At 37.0% G+C, this 14,248-nt stretch overlaps 1 protein-coding gene across 1 annotated transcript; it reads left to right on the forward strand.

Annotated features, from left to right (window-relative positions):
• Window positions 1-419: 419 nt before the first annotated feature.
• cxcl12a (chemokine (C-X-C motif) ligand 12a (stromal cell-derived factor 1)) lies at window positions 420-9,334 on the forward strand. Its single transcript, XM_039773800.1, has 4 exons — window positions 420-546; window positions 3,471-3,588; window positions 6,381-6,464; window positions 7,903-9,334. The coding sequence occupies exons 1-4, from the start codon at window positions 480-482 to the stop codon at window positions 7,925-7,927; spliced, it is 294 nt and encodes a 97-aa protein (XP_039629734.1). The 5' UTR covers window positions 420-479; the 3' UTR covers window positions 7,928-9,334.
• Window positions 9,335-14,248: the final 4,914 nt, after the last annotated feature.

A 14,248-nucleotide genomic window follows, 5' to 3' on the forward strand; every position in this document is an offset into this window, starting at 1 on the left:
TTCGTGTACGGAGAGCACGCTGAAATGCTATACACTGACAATTAAACTCCGTTGAGAGACCAAGTAAACTACGTGACTTTACTAAAGAAATTAACCTGAAATTGGACTGATACGTCTATGAGTCTGCTTTTTCAAAAACAGTTACCAAGTTTAGTTTGACGCACCTGAAAAAAAATCCGATCCTGTTTTATTGATTTCACGTTCATGCGATCCTTTGCAGATTGTTTTATTCAAAATCAGGGATTTTTACTTAAGTATTAATAAAAGAGAGAATTTTTTTTTCGCCCTTGATTTTAATCCACACATCTAATAGAGGAAGCTGGCGATGCCAAAGGTAATAAATCACTGCAAGACCACGCCTCCTCACCTCTCGGTTCCAAAGTGGGAGTCGCAATGAGCAAATTTAAGACCCAACCCAGAGCGCGGAGTTTCAGTGTTATTGGAATCTGCTCGTTTGAGATTTGTTTAAGCCACCCACCATGGATGTGAAAGCTTTAGCGGTTCTGGCTCTGCTGCTGCTGACAACGTGCATCGACTTATCCCAAGGTAAGCAACTCGGCAGATGTGACTAATTTACTTCGCATCTGTTCCATCACTCAAGTTGTGGCCAGCCTTAGTGGTCCCCGCGAACAGACGGAGCGCAGAAGAACGCCAAAAGAAAAGTGCTGGTCTAGATTATTTATTTTTCTTTATGTAACGGTCGTATATTTCTGTAAGGACAATCTCAAAATGTGGTTACTGTGTGTATTTTTTCCGCAAAAAGAAAAGCTGTGCATTTGAAATTTGCATGCCTTCAAGCTGGCCAGAGAGATGCTATCTTGTGTTCTGAGCAAATCGCTTCTTGTGTTTCCTTGGATGTTCGTGTAGGTTGGCAAAGAGCCATACAAGTAAATACTTCTCCTCGTTTCTTCGCTCAAGAGCATCTGCGGTACAAGCAAGGCGACTCCGCTCTAAAGTTCATTAAGTAACAAAGACGGATACCTGTCTGTTAACTCGACGCAATTAACGCGTATTTACTTTAGCTTGTTAATGTTTATTTACTCGGCGCTGCCTCTGGTATTTCCCGAGAGGAAGATCGTTTTTGGTTTGTACATTTTTGCATGTGTGAGCTATTGGCGAGAGAAGTGTAATTGATGTGCACGTAGCACCTTTGCAAATAAGTGGGGAGCTGCAACAAAAGGTACGCTAATTAGCGCGAACGTGTGCGCCTTTCATCAGACTGCTGCGCTAATTTATAAAAGCGATTACACTATTACGATCATAAAGCAATTACAGCGTTTTTGTAAATGCACTTTTAAAATTCGAACTTGACGATTATAAGTAATATTGCAAAAATCCGCGCAGGTGAATTCTAGCATATTATTTAAAACGCAGTGGGATCTTTGACTGGCAGCGTAGTATAAACGAGTGCGGTAGATGCATGCGCAAAAATGTTTTGGAAAAATATTTATACGATTTTATAAAGTTTACATTTAGGATTGTAAAATACTTCTTTTGTTTTAATGAGCTCTTCGCGGAATTTAGTCCATACATATAAAGCCAAAAGTCAGTTAAAAAACGATCAGTGTAACGACACCTAACATTTATGTGAGCTTTGTGGGTATTTTACAAACTCATTGTGCAGAATGCAGAATTCGCCTCCTCTTTTATTTACTTGGAAGCAATGCAGTTGCATTGTTTACCTTGAGGTTCATCCACAAATCATTATGCTGGAATTTAAACTTCAGAAAAGCAAGCCACTAAATTGCATACAAAGCAATGCAGATTTGTTTGGACAAAAGTAGTCATTACGTATGATTTGAGCTAAGCTAAACAAAGGAAACATTCTTTTCAAATATTGTTGATTAAAGGAATACACAGTTTCTCAGATTTCTCCGTTTAGATTTGGCTATTTATTAAGCATGTAAAAATAAACCTTCATCACTCGCCCGTTAAAAGACTGGCGTTTAGTTTTTATATTAATTTGTCTACAGCACAGCTGGTGAGTCAATAAATCGTGTGTGTAAAAGTACTTGTACGCATGTATTTCTTTCATCACATCATGGACTACTGTGTTTCGCTTTCATAATTAAGTGTGTTAAATTTCTCATGTCTTCGCCAAAGCATGTTTGCTTCAAGCAAAGTGGCCTTTGAGGGGACAGGATTTTTAAAATCTTGTGATCGGTCAGTAAAGCCGTTTATTAAAATAATAACTCCACAGTACAGGGGACTCAAATTGTCGTCAGCAGAAATAGATCACTTTCATCAGGTTAGGATTATCCTAATTTGAAAATTCTGCGTCTACCAGAGCGCTTCTCTTCCAGTATACAATGTACAGCGTCATTTCGCGCGTCGTTGGCTATAAATCCCTGTGCAGGTTTTATGTTCTCTTCGTGATTTCGTGGACTTTTTCAGTTTCCAGTGAACATCATCTCGATTCGAAATACTGAATTATTAATGTACATGCGTGAAGTCAATGCCGAGCTGGCGTCCCGTCCAGGGAATATTCCCTGCGCCGCAGTGTTGAGTTTAAGGTGTAGCGCTACGCGGCACATTTGTGGGAAAACCTGTCCAATAAATGAAGGTGTAGCTGGCGCCTACTGAGTGAAACCGCTTATTCCGCAAGCGTTATCTCATTTAGAAGCTGCAATGTAATCCATTATTCAAATATTTTAAATACATGCCTTATTTCAAAATTTTGACACTAAAACATTCACTGTGTATGTTGTTCAAATTGACACAATTCTTAACGCAGTCTCAGTTTTAAAAGCGACATCTTTTCTGCAATCCCTCCTTCCCCGTCTTTTTGGATCCGCGTTTCCCCCATGCTGTCCCGGCTCAGTTAGGCAGCGAGCAGCAGCCCTGGATGGGCCGGACGAGGGCTGCGCTTGGCGAGCTTTCGCGCACTTCCACTCCCACTCGCCTTCGCCTTCGCATCGCACCGGGCCAATTTTTAGAGTCGCCAATTAACCTAACAGGCGCGATGTGGGACGAAACTCTTCCAAAACCTACATTAACAAATTCCATGTGTTTAATTGCAGCTGTTAACCGCAAATGTTAATAGTTTGGAAACATTTTGCTCGATTTGAATTCAACATATAATACTTCTCTAACGTATAGTTCAACGTTTCACAGTAAAAGCTCACAATAAAATGCCACCTTGTCACAGTACTGCTAGTGATTAACGTTTAGCCACAATTCTATGAATTTAGTGCTTCACGTTTAAAAGCGCGATGCTATTAATTATTTGTGGATTTTTGGGGCCATATTATTTTTGGAATTGTACCAGTAGTGGTTTATAAAGCAATGTAGACTTAAATTCCTGCACATTTTTTCACTCAACATAAATTCTGCGCATTTGGCTTCTCACTTTGGGAGTCCAGCAGCAACTGCTGTGTTTAAATGGAGGCTGCAAAGTTCTCCCCTCTCTTTCTCTCTCTCTATACAGCAATGTTATTAATACATCTTGTCTGATTGTCTTTCACCTCTAGAAAAACCCTTCAGCTTAGCTGAGAAATGCTGGTGCAGAAGCACAGAGAAAAACGTGAAGAAGCACATCATCAGACAGCTGAAGTTTTTGAATGTACCTAACTGCCCACTGCAGGTTATGTAAGTTGATGTTTTCTTTGCCCATATTTAATATCTTCAGTGGTTGTGGTTTCTAAAATGCACCTAATCCATCCATTTTTTGGTTGATGAGGACTGGAACTTGTGGTCCAACCCTGTATGAAGTGCCAGTTCATTGCAGAAAATCCCCTCCTGGCACACACTTTAAGTTCTAATTTAATGTTGATAATGTGTTTTGTGCTTGTCACATGCACAGTTTCCTTCTATTGAGGATAACAGTACCTTGCAGGAAATATTAAATTAATAGGATCCATTTTCAAAAGTGATGTAATTGTTTCAAAGCCATTCCTATTTCTGTCTACCCACTGACTAAAAATAAACCGTGATTCCTTTATAACTTTTGCTTATGGGGAAGGGGGTTAAGTGATTAGTATTCTACATACCACACATTGAGGTGGAGTTCAAATCTTGGAACACTTAAATTAAATAATGAACATAATCATTCCTGTAACATATAAAATTGAACACAGCATTTGATGGCCATTTGATGTCCTTTGGCTGCTGCCTTGGTTTTAAAATTGTTCAAAGAAGCTCTTATCTATCTTTGGATTGATTTCTGTCTGACTTTCCTTTTAGTTTCTATATGAATAATAGTCTGAGCCCGTTCTGTCTTGACTCATGAAGTGAATCTGTGGTTAGCAGAGTTTTGGCATTGGACCTACACAACATTTAGCACAATTTAAGCTGTACAGTATGAACTATATACTTAGAATTGCTCCTTTTTGAAGTCTCTCTTATTGGCCAATTTCTGACATGAATCATATCCCTAAGTATAATCCAGAAATGCTTTTCTAAATCTAAAGTTGTGTCCGGAGAATTAAAAAGGTTCTGCAGAAAAGCATGTTCTTGAGCCCTGTCTTATAGGAGGGCTCTTTAGCCAAGTCTTTTGCCCTCCATGAATATAAATGAAATAAAAGCAGATGCTCCTGGAAACTGAAAAATGAATGAGTGATTGTGAAGGCCAATTCATGCCTCATCTGTACAATGTGCCTGTGTGTCTTGAGGCATTCTTTCTTTTTTTTTTTTTAAGTGGACGTCATTTTGAGCAGGTAGATTTTGGAATTCTTGTGATACGTTATGCAGAAAATAAGAAACAAAATAACAAACGAGACATGCTGAGGGTAACAAAAGCAAATTGAGGCTGATAAAAGGGTGACCCTTGAGCGTTCCATCCGGCAGAAGGTTCATTAGATACCCCCTACCCTGATATGAAACTTAACTCTGATCAGGTGGGTCTCATTGTTTTCATTCCCCAGCCTGCTGTATTAACTCGAATGGAGGTTTGGGGAAGGGTAGACTTTTAGGACTAAAATGTAGCCACTTGTAACCGGCATGAATATTTCTTTCTTTTATTTGTTTCTGTTACCTTTGCACTTGATTGTGTTTCTTCTAAACACATAGGCACCAAAAACAACACTCCTTTAAAGTTTTGCTTGACAGTTCTCCAGTATCTTCTGTTTCCTCCTATCGCTTCATAATTATGCAAATGCACATTTAATCAACGAGTGTCTGATTTTTTTAAAGTAAGCTAAAATGTTTATCACCCAGCACTTCAAGACGTTTTAGATCTATGTTGTTTTTAGTAGGCACTGCTGCCTCGCAGTAAGGAGACCTGGGCTCATTTCCCGGGTCCTCCATGCGTGGAGTTTGCATGTTCTCCCTGTGTCTGCGTGGGTTTCCCCCCACAGTCGAAAGGCATGCAGGTTAGGTGCATTGGTGATCCTAAATTGTGTGTCTATGTGTCCTGCGGTAGGCAGGCACCCTGCCCGGGGTTTGATCCTGCCTTGCATCTGGTGTTGGCTGGGATTGGCTCCAGCAGACCCCCTTGACCCTGTGTTAGGATATAGCAGGTTGAAAAAAGACTGACTGACTGTTTTTAGTAATAATTTTATAATTGGCCATTTAGATTTTTTTTGCAGAAATAACTTTCTCTAGAATTTGGCACTTCTAAGGTTTGTTGAATACAGAAGTTTAAAAATAGCTCAACTAATTGTTACACTCAAACCCCCACATTGCACTTTTTTTTTCTTTCATTCTTAAAAATGGAGCAACAGAAGACTTAGGGAAATAAAGATAAGAGCTCTAAGCAGTAAATTCAGTAAAGATCATTTGGTCACAGTGGTTAACAACACAGCCTCCCCAATCCAGTGTGTTTAAATTCTGCTCCTGGACTTGTCTCTGAGGATTATACATGTTCAACTTCTTCTAATGTCTGAAGTTTTCTTGGAGTAATTCTAGATTTCTCCTATATTCTAAAGATACACGTCTTTGATTAATTGATGGTTCTGAAATGGTCCCACTTGGTTATGAACATAGGTGGGTCCAGTGAAGGTCCAGTTCCATATCCAGGATTGGTTCTTGCCTTGCACCAATTCTTTATTATAGGCTCTGTGAGCCAAAATTGACTTAATTAGGTTTGAGAATGTGGATATATTGTATTATAAAAGTTGGTGAAGTAGATATTAATACATTCTTTTTTTTCTTCATGCTGCATGTTTATTGTACGTAATGATGGGCACAACCTTTATTAGAAGTACATTTTTTCATTTTACGCATCTTTACAGACTTGGCCGTATGTGATCATTATTGAGCACAGACTTTCAGATCCTCCTTTCATTATCAGATGTATGCATTCTTTTAATTTATTCAAACTCATTTTATTTGTGAAGTAGTTATTTGACTGGCATTCAGCTGGCAGTCCATTTTTATATATGACAAACAAACTAAAACTATTGCATTGTGTAAGTTTGACCTTTTTCTGTTTTGTTTTATAGTGCTACCCTGAGAAACTCCAAACAAGTGTGCCTTGACCTTGAAATTAAGTGGCTGCAACAATACCTGCAAAATGCACTTAACAAGTAAGGAGAAACTCCTCTTAATGAGTAAAAAATATGGAGGCTGAGATGAGCCACTTGCCAAGTTTTGCATTATACTGCTTGGCTTTATTTCAATTTTTGTTTTTTAAAAACCAGAGCATTAGTAACCCTTACTACCCTGGACACAAATGTGGGGGAATCTACAGAGAAAAATGCAATGAGAGCTTAACAACAAATGTTCAGTTTTAAAAGATGTTGAACGCTTGTCTGTCCCATACTGAGTCCACGCTCTTACGTATTCCTGTTTCTGACGGAGGATTTGGAAAGCAACTATGCTTACAGCTGTCCTCCTGAATTTCTTGCTGGTTTCAAATATGAACAAGCAGCTGGTATTATAAAAGCTTGCTTTTGACTTCATAAGCAGAAATTAGAGTTTGTGTTTTTTTTTTTTGCTTAAGTTTTCATTAAGTAATCACGCATTAGGAACCGAGCCACGACCTTGTGACGTATCCTCCAAGTACTGTCAGGAAGCCCAGTAAAATGACAACTGAAAGTGGGGTCCCTGTTTTGGCTCTTTAGAAATGGGACATCCGTTGTCAATTGACTTACACATGCATATTGTTGTGACGCGGTACTTGTTAGGAAATTTATGAGAACTTTAAACCATGGCTCTAAAGAGAAGAAGCATGGAAGAAACTACTTTTCTTACCAAGTTTGCGAGGCTTATGAAAAACAGCTGGGAGTGAAAGGTTTACATGGATTATGAGAAACAGCTGGAAAAATCTTCATAAGCAAGCGATGAGCAGTCGAAGGAAATGCTTAACTAAACTATCATCTATCGACATTCGGTTCTGCCACTTTTTTTTTTGCCATTTCATGTTTTAAAGGCTACAGTCTGTTTTTAAACTTTTCTAAATATTCAGTGCCCAAGTAGTATGAAACACTAAAAATATATCCTTCATGTTTTTGCCCCTTTGGGACACACTACCTTATAGATTTATTGTTTGCATGTGGCTCTGAAATGAGAAGTGAACTTGTGTGCAACCCAGTCTTGCATCAAGTAATTTGTGTGCAATTAGAGCATCCATATTTCATAATATGAACTCTTATTTTTGGAGATGGCCGAAAGAGATTGTATGCAAGAGCCGAGTAGAGCAACGCTTTAAAAATTACATTGAGCTAAACCTTAGTCCATCTTTTAAAGTCTATATTAATGGATTTGAAATTGGGATGCAAGGAAGCATTACGTTTTTGATGCTTGAAATGCAGAGTAAATGTCTGTCTTTTTTTTTTTTTCACATTCTGTCAAAATGACTTGTACTGGCTAGAAACAGATTTTTTTTTAAATAAATATTTTTTATAAAGACGTACAGATTCTTGTCTTATTTTCAAACTGAGCAATTGCTTGTAATAGATTTGTGTGCGTATTTCTTGTTTCGTTTTATAAATATACATATTTTTCTTTTTATATATTTTTCAGAATTAAAAAAGGAAGAACAGATTGAACAATTGCTGGATTACAGCAACATTAGGAGATTTTCTGGCAGCATCTTCTGATGTAATCTCATCTGGACTGCTTTTTACACTTAACTGCCTTATCTGCACCTTGAAATGGTTTCCTGGCATTTACAATGGCACTGCTATAACTGGTGCAAAAATGCAATTTATAAATACATATATTTGTATGTAGAAGAATTTATTTTTAAATGTATAAGTCAGATCAGTGATCTGTACCACATTTAGTTGCTCAGTATTGAATGAAGGGGACCTTTTTAATGCTTTGAACGTAAGCAACTTAAGCCATGTGCTCCTGTGGACAATAAAACAGCAACAATGTGAAATAATGAAATGATAAGAGAGGGACCTGAAAATTCTAGATTGACAGTGAAAAGGTAACTTCAAGATTTTGGCTAGAAACCATGCGCTCCATTACACCTGAAAGGACACAACTCTTGTAATTGGACTCCTTAAAAGCAGTTCTGTCATTTCATCCCCCTCCCCAGATACTGAAGTCTGTAGCATGTTGCCCCCCCTTTAGAAGGAAGAAGGAAAAAAGCACAACTGTTCGTTTTTTTTTTTTTTTTATATATAAATGTTACAATGCACAATTTACTCCTGATCATATCTGTCTATGAAGTTCTTGACTGTTTTTAAGCTGGTCCACTCCGAGGACTCTTTGATACGCTTTACTTGACATGATTTTGTTTTTCACTTTGCTAACACAAATACATCAGTCTGTGGTTTTGGCTGTTTAGGGATGGAATGCAGATAAGGTGGTCACAGCTTTTGCTCATGCACCACACCTCAGTGTGAATCTGCTTAGCTGTTAAACTTTTACCATGTAGCAGTCATGAATTATTCATTTCAGGGAAAAAGAGCAAATGGCCATATTTACAAGCAGATACTGGTGGTTTTTCTTTCTTTTTTTTGTTTTTTTTTTGTTTGAAGCGCTTTTTAAAATTTTTTATTTTTCTAATAACTGATTTATAGAAGGTGGAAAATAACTTTTTAGTATAATTATACTGAATGTATTTTGTATGAAATCTATAACTTCATAAAATGAAGGTAATCCCAGAATGTGGACAATTAAAGTCTACTTTTGTGAAATCTTCTCTATCCTCATTGTAGTCACTAATTTGTATAATTACTTCAAGACCAAACCCTGCAACATATGCTTAATCAAGTCTGAAGTGCTTCGCATACAGTCCTGGCAAAAAAAATAAAGCTCAATAAGTGAGTCAAGGCTTTGATAATAAAAGTTAAGAACAATGTTTAAATAGTTAGACAGAAGAAGTATCTGAAGAAGGCCAGCAGTTATTATGTGTTTGTACCTTTTGTTTCGCATTCTATATTTGCTAAAATATAACTACATTTGCAACCTGAAGTTATTAAAACACATTTAGTACATTTTATAACCCCATATTTGTAGATTTTTCTTTTTTTTTTTTTTTTGTGGTTATTTTGGCAAGTTCTGGTTGTTTAGGAGGTAGTGTTGGTTGAAAGCTGAAAGAATTCAAATATCTTCTCAAAGTCTTTTGCATATCTGTGTGTAATATGCATATAGTCGATGTATGAGAATGAACTGTTTGGCTGTTGTACATGATGTTCTAATACAGCATATGAGAATGGTAATCAGACAAGATACAGATTGTTGTAGCTGGCACTGGGTGAGAAATTGTAGGCACCTGGCATTCATTTTTTTCAGCCTGGTTGGAGTGTTAGTTTCTACTTTCTTACAGCTTCACAGATGAACTTTGATTTCCCTTCTGTCCGATTTCTGGATAGAGTTTGTTTCTGTTTCAGGCTTTCCTCAGGGTCTTGGGTTTTCCCTTGTATCCCAAATGTGTGCAGATTTAGCTGATTGGCGTGTGGGAGTGTTGTTTGCAATAAACTGGTAAGCTGCCCATGCACTCGAGCTACATGACGGTGTAAGGTGTCCTGGCTGTCCGTGACTGGGTATTTGTCCAAACAGGTTAAGAAACTGCATGGATTGTTATATCTGTTATCTTGTATGGTGCTATTTTTCCCTCTGCTTTTCTTGTTAATAGATGCAGTACAAATCATAATTAATATTTTTCATGTCCGAACAAGAGAGGCTTTTTGACAAATTTTATGCTTAAATGGAATTTGAAACACATGGGTAACAGAATGTCTGCTGGATGACAGCCATTAGTTACAACACGTAGGATGCAGCATTTAGACACTGTTTAGACAACCATTTTAGTGTAAATCCCACACTTTAATGTGAATTGTAGCCCTGATGAGCTTCTCCTTTTTATCTGACTCATTGCACAATGTCCCACACACTAGCGCAGTCCAGATTTGCCTCTAGGCATTTGTGTCATCATTGGCTTTGGACAGAAATTTAGAGGGAATTAACCCTGTACATGAGAACATGGCTTCTTGGAAACTGCAATAATTTGAAAAAATCTGTATATACACACAGTATATACATATTGCAGATCCAAATCTATGTTAGGCACAGTGTGTGTGAAATTCTTTGAATGTTTAACAGTACAATTAAATGTCCAGTTTAAACGAGTTGCGGGAAGCCTTAGCCTAGCGTGGCAGCAGCAGGTGAAAGCCCGGGACAAAACCTGAATAGGATGCGATATTCTTTGCACTTTTCTTTTTTTCATACTGCCCTCATTTCCTCATTGAAACTTACCTGAGTGAGAGAAAATTATTATTGTTTACAGGACAAATATACTAATAGTGAAAAACCAACTGATTTTTGCTTTTTCTTTTTACCAGTTAATTCACGGTAGGCTGACATGAGGATGTATGTGCCTATTGCTGCTGGCAATGGTTGCATCTTAATTTGATTCTCTCCTGGAAAAAATGGGTTGATAAAGTGGATGAATAATTCAATATACTCTTAGGAAAGAAAGTGAATAATAAGAAGTTTCATGCAAGGTTACACTTAAAGAATGATTTTAATGCCAAAATATGCAGTACAGGCCAAAAGTTTGGACACCTCCTCATTCAATGTGTTTTCTTTATTTTCATGACCATTTACATTGGTAGATTCTCACTGAAGGCATCAAAACTATGAATGAACACATGTGGAGTTATGTACTTAACAAAAAAAGGTGAAAAAACTGAAAACATGTTTTATATTCTAGTTTCTTCAAAATAGCCACCCTTTGCTCTGATTACTGCTTTGCACACTCTTGGCATTCTCTCAATGAGCTTCAACAGGTAGTCACCTGAAATGGTTTTCACTTCACAGGTGTGCCTTATCAGGGTTATTTAGTGGAATTTCTTGCTTTATCAATGGGGTTGGGACCAGCAGTTGTGTTGTGCAGAAGTCAGGTTAGTTGGACAATCATTTATTTTTCAACAGGACAATGACCCCAAACACACCTCCAGGCTGTGTAAGGGCTATTTGACCAAGAAGGAGAGTGATGGAGTGCTGTAAATGGTCATGAAAATAAAGAAAACACATTGAATGAGGAGGTGTGTCCAAACTTTTGGCCTGTACTGTATATTTTAAGTTACAAGTGTTTGATCCAAGGAGGCTTTAAGGATTTTTTTTAGTAATGCTAAACAAAGAATACAAACATGATTAATTATACTAAGGACTGTTCTGTCATGCAGCATCCTAACTGTGTTTTGTTTTCATTTAATTTGGTCTGTCTTTTAATTACCAACTTCAGATTCTTTTAAGTTTAAGCATTTCTTTTATTCTCCCACAGAATGTGAAAATCTTTCTGGGCAGCTTTTTATATATAGCCTGCAAATCTTATGATGTATGCTACCAGTTTATGGTTTTTATTTTAAGCATTTTTTTTATACATCTAAAACACAATGTCCATTTTTTTTTGCAATAAAAATATATACATATATAAATCTGATCATTGTATTTTTGTTTATATTGCGTATTTAATTCTCCATTTATGCTCCCGTCCATGTTGCTTAACTTCTTTTACCATGAATGAAGATATCAAGTGCTGTGATGACATTTTGATGATTTTATTCAAGTTGAAAAAGCTTGTATACCACACTGGAATTTTAAAAGACCTCAGAAAGGAAGTGGGTCCAATTATCCGAGAGTAGCAGGTGGGATGTTGTGCACAGCTCCGCACGTATAATACACGTGCTTCACCACCCACAAGCATGGAAAATGAAAAATGGTGTTGGCTTGTAAAGCCACATGTGTGGCAGCTGCTGCCAACAACTTAAACATGGAGCAGACTTCCAGCTTCAATCACTCAAGTTGTGTCAGTCGAGCTCTGGTGCTTTGACAGTGAGGTTAATCAAAGAAGCTCTTTTTATGTCTTTTTTGCTGATATAAAAATAGCAGTTGCACAATAATGCCATCTTTTGTGGTTTTTATGCATTCATGTTTTAAGAAGCATGGATTTGATCTATGGCAGTTTATAGGAGAGTATTGTTTTTGCACAACTACATAATAATAATGCGGAAAGTTCAGGTTGTCTTAATTTTAAATACAAGGCAAACTAATCTGTAGGGTTTGGCTAGTTACCAAATAATTTTTCAAAGATCTGTTTTTTTCAAAACTAACTTGTAATGCAAAATTTGAAAGCGCCAGTTAAATGTCTTAAGTCTTATTAAATGAAATACTTAAATTGTATTATTATTAAATCCACTAAATATTATACCATTCAATGGCTTTTTGAAACTGATTGAATTGACACTAAAATGTTAAAACTATTTTTACATGACCCAATCCAAGTTGTAAAGGAAAATGGAAATAATTTCTAATCCAAAAAAAATATTGATTGTTACCTACAACTAGTCTGCAAAGCGAATTGTGGCTTTTAAGTACCTCTCCCTCCAGCTGGTCAGTCATTCGGACACTCCATTTTCTGTTATAATTAGCCAGCTAACCAACTCCAGAACATTAAATTAGGAACATACAAAAGACACTTTATATAAAAATCTAATTTCTTAGATGTGGAATTTGATATTTCCTCCAGCTGTAAAGAAAAACTTCATTTATTCCCTACAGGTACATGAAACAAGACCTTTGAAAAAGCTGAACTTAACTATTTACCAAGCCCAAGGAAGTTACTAGGGTCACCATTATAAGTTCATAATAAGTGCATTTAATAAGGGACCTGCCGTATACACACACCACTGTCACAAGCAATTAACTGTGAAGAGCAGCTTTAATGAAAACACTCTTAATTATAAAGGCTTGGCATGAAGAAGCCTCTTTTTTCCTTGTGCTCACTTTCAGATTAAACAGTCGATTCCCAAACCCCTTGTCATTAATGTATTCATGTAATGTAGCAGCATTTCCATTATTTTAGTTATTGGAGGAAACACACCATCATGTGAAAATAACCTGTGTGGTCACCTGTAGGGATTGAATGGATTCTTAATGAGGGGCACCTCATCACAATTTCAGTACAAGGGCCTCCTTAGGAAGTTGGAGCCTTGCAGTCATGAACTGAAAATTCTCACATACAAAGACTTTCCAAAGAATTTAATAGTTGCATAGGTTAATCTGTGCTGATTATGACTAAAAAGCACACAATCTAAGTTTATTTTAGTCTTTTTTTAGTTGGTATTGATACTTAAATCATAATTTAATTTAGCATTTTTGGATATACTGTTATGTGTCTTGCCTCGTATAGCCCATGCTGTATCTACTCATTTCAATGTATTTTAAGATGAGCTCCTATTAAATGTAACATGGCAATACAATGGTTAGTTACTGAGCATGAGAATGACTTTTATCAAGTAGTGTTTACATGGGTTTTCTCTGGATACCCTGTTGAGTAAATTTGTCCCCCTTTGGTTCAGTGTAAGTGGGTCTTGTGACGGACTCAACATGACTACAGTCAACCCTCGTTTATCGCGGTTAATCCGTTCCAGACTCTGCCGCGATAAATGAATTTCCGCGAAGTAGGATTCTTTATTTATAAATCGAATATTTTCGCAGTTAGAGCATAGAAAACCTGTTTACGACCTTCTAAATACTGTATAATAGGCCCCAGATAAGCACAACCTTATAGTGGAGAAAACAGTCAGAAAATGGATGAGTTGTACCAAGACAAATTGTGCTGTGAAGACCTTTAGTGATAGCGCTAAGAAAGGTGTCATATGCAATACAAACAGTCTGACTTGTGTTAAACCGCAGCCTTTTTCAGACATGAGGCCTTTTGCGCAGATGTTAATGCTGTACGCAAGAAATCTGCTTTTGTACTCTCTTTCCATTTCTATAATCATTGTGATTTCCTTTGTGACAGTGTAAATTGGCAGAAATATACCAATGAATTTTATGTTAAAGAAAGAACTCCTTGTTCTTTTCTTTTTTTTCTTTCACTTCTGTAGATTTCACTCTCTTTTTACAT

The sequence above is a fragment of the Polypterus senegalus genome, chromosome 1 (genome assembly GCF_016835505.1).
Source record: "Polypterus senegalus isolate Bchr_013 chromosome 1, ASM1683550v1, whole genome shotgun sequence".
In the NCBI taxonomy this organism is placed as follows: domain Eukaryota; kingdom Metazoa; phylum Chordata; class Cladistia; order Polypteriformes; family Polypteridae; genus Polypterus; species Polypterus senegalus.

Bases quoted from the DNA above. Each gene is read 5' to 3' on its own strand.
- cxcl12a (XM_039773800.1), top strand. From the start codon at position 480: ATGGATGTGAAAGCTTTAGCGGTTCTGGCTCTGCTGCTGCTGACAACG. The intron at 3,589-6,380 runs GTAAGTTGATGT...TTTGTTTTATAG, and splicing joins AACTGCCCACTGCAGGTTAT to TGCTACCCTGAGAAACTCCA. The intron at 6,465-7,902 runs GTAAGGAGAAAC...TATATTTTTCAG, and splicing joins CTGCAAAATGCACTTAACAA to AATTAAAAAAGGAAGAACAG.